Below are 7,965 nucleotides of genomic sequence, written 5' to 3'. Positions count from 1 at the left end.
ATGAAGATGATGAGGGGCGTGGCCTCTGAGGAGGTGGGATGCTTACTTCCTGCAGGAGTCCAGACGCGTTTCTGTCATGTCAGAGTCTGAGTCGATGGAGACCTGAGACTGGACTCGAGGAGGAGGAGGACCAGAAGGAGGACCTGAGAGGAGGAACAGTTAGAAGACTCACATCCAAACTCTGAGACTCTGATTTAAGAACTTCATATCTCCCACTGCAAAATCACACACCTGAAGTTCAACCTGAGCCAACTAAACTCCTTGGGAACTGAACCCCTTGGCAACTGAACTTCTTGGAAACTGAACATCTTAGGAACTGAACTCCTTGGGAACTGAACTTTTTGGACACAGAACTCCTTAGAAACTGAACTCCTTCGGAACCGAGGTCCTTGGGAACTGAACTTCTTAGGAACTGAACTTTTTGGGAAATGAACTCCAGCTAAAATTCAAACTCACCAATCATTCTTCAGTCTCTTACCAACTGTGATGAAGGTCTTTGTGTCTCCTTCATCCTTCCTCACACTGTGGACAGACGGGGTCACTGCAGGTCCAGGTGGAGGTACAGGGAGGAATCTGGGTTCAGGAGCTGTTGGGGAGGTTCCAGGTGGTGTTGTTTTGATGATGGAGGACACCATTGTTGTTGTTTGGGGTACTGGTGCTGTTGTGCGGGGTATTGATGGTGTTGTTTGAGGTACTGGTGATGTTGTAGAGAGTATGGGGTTTATTGTGGGGGGTAGTGGAGTTGTAGGGGCTATTTGAGGTGTTGTTTGGGTTATTGGGGATGTTGTAGAGCTGAAAGGTTTTGTTCTGGAGGGTACTGATGGTGTTATAAGAGATATTGGGGGTGTTGTTTGAGGTATTGGGGATGGTGTAGAGGGTATAGGGGTTGTTTTGGGGGGTACAGATGGTGTAGAGGGTATAGGGGCTAGGGCTATTTTGGGGGGTACAGATGGTATAGAGGGTATAGGGGCTAGGGCTATTTTGGGGGGTACAGATGGTGTAGAGGGTATAGGGGTTGTTTTGGGGGGTACAGATGGTGTAGAGGGTATAGGGGCTAGGGCTATTTTGGGGGGTACAGATGGTATAGAGGGTATAGGGGCTAGGGCTATTTTGGGGGGTACAGATGGTGTAGAGGGTATAGGGGCTAGGGCTATTTTGGGGGGTACAGATGGTGTAGAGGGTATAGGGGTTGTTTTGGGGGGTACAGATGGTGTAGAGGGTATAGGGGCTATTTTGGGGGGTATTTGAGGTGTTGTTGGAGGAACAGATGATACTGTTCTTGGGGGTTCAGGTGCAGGTTCAAAGGGTGTGGGGCTCAGCTGGCGTCTGTCCGGCTGGATGAACGTGTCCCAGGTGACAGCCTCAGGACCCCCCAGCTGTCTGGTTCTGATCAGGCAGCTCTGCAGGAAGCTGACGGGGTCGTCAGGATGATGGTACAAGACACCTGTCAACAGACTCTGACACAGAGAACACATGAAAGAGTCCTGGAGTCACTAACATCCTCTGATCATCTGAATAAATCTGAACTAAAGTAAAACTAAAGGTTTTAATTGTATTTAATTCGATTTTTATTTCCAGTCTTTATTTCCTTTATTTTAAACCTCTGGACTCATTTTAATCTGTTTCATCATAAAATCTCATGATTCATGTTTTATTGGTTGATTTTTAACTTGTTTCTGTCAGTGATGTAAAACGCAGTTTGACTCATGTTTAATATTAACATCCTGTCTGTAGTGGATTCTCAGTCCAGCTGAGGACCTGACAGCATCAGATCTGTCACTCTGTCTACTCGTATTATGTGAAGTGTTGTTACCGTGGCAACGAACTGAGCATCATGTCTGACTGTTAAAACAAACCTCATGCTGTATGAGTCTGTCTGAACCTGCACTGGTTTCAGCCCTCACAGCAGAGCAACATTTATCACATCTACCAGGAATATGAGAACAGACTGAAGGTTCTCCGACACAGAACATTACTGACTCTGATATTTACAGTTCAATGAGACAGAAGGAGCAGAGTGAAACAGATCAGAGTCGACTGACAGGACATGTGTCAGACAGATCAATAATCAATAATCAGATGTAACTCAGGATCATAACCAGTTGGTTCCTCTGATCAGCGGAGACTCAACACAAACTGTAAAGATTCAGTCAGAACTGTCTCACCTCCAACAGCTGAGGAAGATGATGCTGACACAGGTATTCCTTCATCTCTGAGCTGCTCATAGTCATCACCTTCTTCTTCTTCTTCTTCTCTGGTTATTCTCACTTGTTCCTGTCTATCTATCTATCTATCTATCTATCTATCTATCTATCTATCTATCTATCTATCTATCTATCTATCTGTTCGTCTGTCTGTCTGTCTGTCTGTCCGTCTGTGCAGTGTGTTCAGAGTGATGATGTCAGAATGATTGACAGCAGCAGCATCAGGTGGACGGAGTCATTGTTCCTGTTGTCTTTATGCTAATGAGGCCAACGAGCTGCTGAGACACATCACACAGAGACCTGATTGGATGACACAGTGTGACATCATGAACAACCAACACACCCAGGGTACCTTGGACGTCATATGTGGACATGGAAAGTTCATGACCAAACGTGGACATGTGACGAGGTCACAGTGAGGATGATGATGGACACGCGGTCACAGTTTGGTTCAGGAAACATAACTGTCAGTAAGGTTTTAGACAGAAAAGTGTTTTGGTTTAAATTAAGAAGGAAACATGTCGTAAACACGTTACTTGAGTGACGTTAAAATGTGTCACAGTTACACTCTTTCGTATTTACTGTATAAAGTTACACTCTTTTACATTTACTGTATATAGTTACACTGTTTTATATTTACTGTATATAGTTACACTCTTTCGTATTTACTGTATAAAGTTACACTCTTTTGTATTTACTGTATATAGTTACACTCTTTTACATTTACTGTATATAGTTACACTCTTTTGTATTTACTGTATATAGTTACACTCTTTTACATTTACTGTATATAGTTACACTCTTTTGTATTTACTGTATATAGTTACACTCTTTTATATTTACTGTATATAGTTACACTGTTTCGTATTTACTGTATAAAGTTACACTCTTTTGTATTTACTGTATATAGTTACACTCTTTTACATTTACTGTATATAGTTACACTCTTTTGTATTTACTGTATATAGTTACACTGTTTCGTATTTACTGTATATAGTTACACTCTTTTGTATTTACTGTATATAGTTACACTCTTTTACATTTACTGTATATAGTTACACTCTTTTGTATTTACTGTATATAGTTACACTCTTTTATATTTACTGTATATAGTTACACTGTTTATATTTACTGTATATTGTTACACTCTTTTGTATTTACTGTATATAGTTACACTCTTTTACATTTACTGTATATAGTTACACTCTTTTGTATTTACTGTATATAGTTACACTGTTTCGTATTTACTGTATATAGTTACACTCTTTTATATTTACTGTATATAGTTGTATTTACTGTATATAGTTACACTCTTTTATATTTACTGTATATAGTTACACTGTTTTATATTTACTGTATATAGTTGTATTTACTGTATATAGTTACACTGTTTCGTATTTACTGTATATAGTTACACTCTTTTATATTTACTGTATATAGTTGTATTTACTGTATATAGTTACACTCTTTTGTATTTACTGTATATAGTTACACTCTTTTACATTTACTGTATATAGTTACACTCTTTTGTATTTACTGTATATAGTTACACTGTTTCGTATTTACTGTATATAGTTACACTCTTTTATATTTACTGTATATAGTTGTATTTACTGTATATAGTTACACTGTTTTATATTTACTGTATATAGTTACACTCTTTTGTATTTACTGTATATAGTTACACTCTTTTGTATTTACTGTATATAGTTACACTGTTTTATATTTACTGTATATAGTTACACTCTTTGTATTTACTGTATATAGTTACACTCTCTCTTTTCCTCTATTACTGTCAATGTGTGTGTGTGTGTTTGTCTAGTGTGTATTTAGTGTGTTATTGTGTAGTTAGTGTGTATTTATTGTGTGTTATTGTGTGTTTGGTGTGTATAGTGTGTATTTAGTGTGTGTTGTGTGTGGAGCGCAGTAGATGTGTGAGATTTTCAGTCAACTGCAGTGAAGAGAAGAAGTGTGTGTGTGTGTGTGTGTGTGTGTGTGTGTGTGTGTGTGTGTGTGAGTGTGTGTGTGTGTGTTTGGACAGGGGAAGGGACATGATTTGGAAGCTCTCTGTGGTTGCCATAGAGACGCGATGTAAGCCCAGAGGGGGAGTTTGTCCTCTCTCTTTCTCCTCTATTGTGTCAATGTGTGTGTGTGTGTTTGTCTAGTGTGTATTTAGTGTGTTATTGTGTAGTTAGTGTGTATTTATTGTGTGTTATTGTGTGTTTGGTGTGTATAGTGTGTATTTAGTGTGTGTTGTGTGTGGAGCGGCAGTAGATGGGAGATTTTCAGTCGGAGCAGAAACGAGCTGAAGAGAAGAAGTGAAAGAAGAGAAAAGAAAAAGAGTCTGACAGGAAACAGAAGAGAAGAAGAAGAAGAAGAAGAAGAAGAAGAAGAAGAAGAAGAAGAGCAAGAGTTTGTGATGTTGAGGTGCAGTAAGTTTGAACCTTAAACTTTATTTAAACTGAAGATGATTCTGACTGTCTCATCAGCTTTTTAACGTCTGAACGACGTTTTTACTTTTGTGTTTGAAATAAAACTTTCAAACTGAAGTTGGACTAAAACAAACGTCACAATCAGTTGGTATCGGAGCTGTGGGGTTCCTCCGTCTATCTGTCTCGGTGTAGTTCCCTCTGATGACCACCGGGTGGTGCTGACAGATCGTATGTTACTGAATGAACGCAATGACACTGACACTGAATGTGTGTGTGTGTGTGTGTGTCCTTTGTGTTGTAGATGTGATCACACTGATTGTGTGTTGTTGACCTACTTCTGCTGCAGCTCAGTGAGAACAGATCAGAACCTTTGTATCTCCACAGGGTTCACTAACACTTTGAGCAGAAACATAACGTTTTAAAGTTTCTCATCACTTACTGAACACTTTGTGAGTAACTTCTGCATCAGACACAAAGACACTCTCACAACATGACACCCCACTGGGCCGCATCATACCGCTGTGAGAGGTGTGTCACTGCTGTCAACAGTGTCATAAGAATCAGAATCATCAAAACTTTATTGATCTGAGGACAAACTGTGATTGTTTTTTGTCTCTCTGATATGATGAAAAAAATGTTTTAAGAAGCAAGAATACGAGGATGAAAGAGAAGTCTATAAAGTCATAAAACTGAAATCAAAATGAACATCATGCTACAATGTTTACAGTTTTTCTCGATTGTTTACACACATTTTCTGAAAGCATGTCTCACACTCTCAGAACTCTACACACAAATCAAAAAACACACACACAATGGGCAAAACCCCTCAATTCTCCTGCAAAATGAAACTTTACATTCAAAACAATGTTATTTCTTCTCAAAATGGTATTTTGTTTTCAAATGACACACACAAACCATCATATGAATAGACATTTATAAGAACCAGTTGAACACTGTGCTCAATGTAAAACACTATGATGAATGGAAAGCACTTCTTCTCCATTCATCATAATGACTTAGGCCTTTTTGTTCAGTGTTACACTTACTACAGACAGTACATACATAATTGTGTTGTAAAATATTTTAGAATATTGTTTTTATACTCAGAAACACACCAGTACACGGTAACAAATATATTTTATTTTTCCCAAAAACAATGTACACAGTGCACATTCCAACCAACACAAAGTTGCACATACAGTGGTCTACATACAAAACAACAGAAGAATTTACTGTATACAGTTACAGTAAAAAAACAAAACAAAACTACGCTGCCACATGGTCAACCAAAGTGGCTCAGATCTCATCAGAGATTACGGTCCTTGGCCTTCCTCGTCCTCGTCCTCCCTGTCCTCCTCCTCTTACTCTCACTCCTCTGGCTCTGGCTCTGCCTCTGTTTCCAATGTTGGCATCCATTGCTCCAAAACAGAAAAGCTCACCTGTTGCCCTTTTATGCTCAAGCTCTGATTGCTAATTGTAAAACTGTGTGACAGGTGTTTGCCCACGTGATGAGTATGCGTGATGAGTCATAAATAAGAGGTTTTTATTTTGAAAAACACTGTGGATCTGATGAGTAGAAACTGTCTATTTCCTGTAAAAACATAAGTTTATTTTGAAAAGACACAAAGAATGTAATGAACATAAACACGTCAACATCCAGCCTGGTCTCACTACTAAGTCGTCAGAATCCATGGTTTGGTCAGTGGCGCGTAGCGTCAGACACCAACAAAGAAAGCCATCCGTTTACATCAGCATGACACACAGCCGGTCACTGCGTAACATAGCAGGACAATAACAGAAGTTAAGGTGGCAGAAGTGTGAGTAGGGTGGGTGGGGTGGGGGATGGGTCCAACAACCATCAACCTAGATATGTGACGAGAAGGTGTTGGAACATCAGGCGCAGGAGGAGCGTGTCATGTAGACGTGACAGAACAGTGATATCATACCCTGGGTATGTTAGCTGTCCTGTTAGCTGTTCTGTTAGCTGTCATGTTAGCTGTTCTTTTAGCTGTTCTGTTAGCAGTCATGTTAGCTGTTCTTTTAGCTGTCCTGTTAGCTGTTCTGTTAGCTGTCCTGTTAGCTGTCCTGTTAGCTGTCATGTTAGCTGTTCTTTTAGCTGTTCTGTTAGCTGTCATGTTAGCTGTTCTTTTAGCTGTTCTGTTAGCAGTCATGTTAGCTGTTCTTTTAGCTGTCCTGTTAGCTGTCCTGTTAGCTGTTCTGTTAGCTGTCATGTTAGCTGTTCTTTTAGCTGTCCTGTTAGCTATTCTGTTAGCTGTTCTTTTAGCTGTCCTTTTAGCTGTTCTGTTACCTGTCCTATTATTTAATCTGGTCAAGTTGTTGTGTAACTACCGGACAGAGCTACCGTTAGCATGCTAACATCATGTTCAGACTGAGGAGCAGCTTTAAAGAGCTGAAACATGTTTGTCGTCTCTGACGTCAGTTTAATAATGATTTTACTTTAAATGACACAACTCTCTGTCTGATCAGATTTAGCTCCTCCCACTGATGACAACAGTGATTATAGCCCCGCCCACAGCTCCATCATGGCTGACAGGAAGCTCTCAGGTTTACCTGCCCCTTCCCTGTCTTCACCCTGTCATCAGAATGGCAGGATTGGGGGGACGACATCCAAAGGCTCCCCACCCCCCCACACTAATGGCTGTTTGGAGGCGGGACCAGGACGCCTCAGTACCAGTAACACCAGTGCTGTTTCCCAGTGTCCCCCCACACCCAGCAACAGGATCTCAGCCTCCACCTTACCCCTCAGGCCCCTTGCAGGTCTTGTGACTCCTGTGTCAAGTCCTGGTGCTGAAGGTGGCTCCACTCGGCCCCGGGGTCAGAGCCTTGGCTCCGCCCTGAGTCCCAGGACCAGAACCATGACCTCCAGAAATAAGGTAACTGTCACCTGTCAGAGAGATGAACTCTAGAGATCAGAACGTGATGTGATGTTGAATGTGATCACATGACGTAACGACTCACACCTGGTCCCCGTGTTGTTGCTGTAGCGCAGGAGCAGCCAACAGGAGGAGCCAGAGGCCTTGTTAGACCTGATCCTAGAGTGTCAGGGTCAGAGACTGGAGGACCAGAGAGCCAGCCTCAGTCTGTTACCTGACCCAGGTCCAGCTGCTCTGTGTGGGGCCTGCAGCCCCGACCAGACCTCCTTACCTGGTCTGGACTTTTACTACATGCTCATACACTACCAGGTACGTCACCTGGAGACACTCTGAACCAGCGGGGACAGGGAGGGGGGACGATGATGAGATGAGGTGATAGTTTGTCTCCATCTGATCCTGGTGAGTTTTTCATCTGGACTTCAGCTCACCATGTGA

General features: G+C 41.3%; 1 protein-coding gene across 1 annotated transcript; it reads left to right on the top strand.

Moving 5' to 3' along the window:
- The first annotated feature begins 4,482 nt into the window (after nucleotides 1-4,482).
- LOC125889700 (uncharacterized) lies at nucleotides 4,483-7,965 on the top strand. The gene is made up of 4 exons (XM_049577744.1): nucleotides 4,483-4,636; nucleotides 7,124-7,530; nucleotides 7,642-7,839; nucleotides 7,954-7,965. Exons 1-4 carry the CDS (start codon nucleotides 4,624-4,626, stop codon nucleotides 7,963-7,965), a joined length of 630 nt encoding a protein of 209 aa, XP_049433701.1. The 5' UTR covers nucleotides 4,483-4,623.

Source organism: Epinephelus fuscoguttatus, linkage group LG6 (assembly GCF_011397635.1).
Source record: "Epinephelus fuscoguttatus linkage group LG6, E.fuscoguttatus.final_Chr_v1".
NCBI classification, from domain to species: domain Eukaryota; kingdom Metazoa; phylum Chordata; class Actinopteri; order Perciformes; family Serranidae; genus Epinephelus; species Epinephelus fuscoguttatus.
Note: the sequence above shows the minus strand (reverse complement) of the source record. Positions and strands in the feature narration are given on the sequence as shown.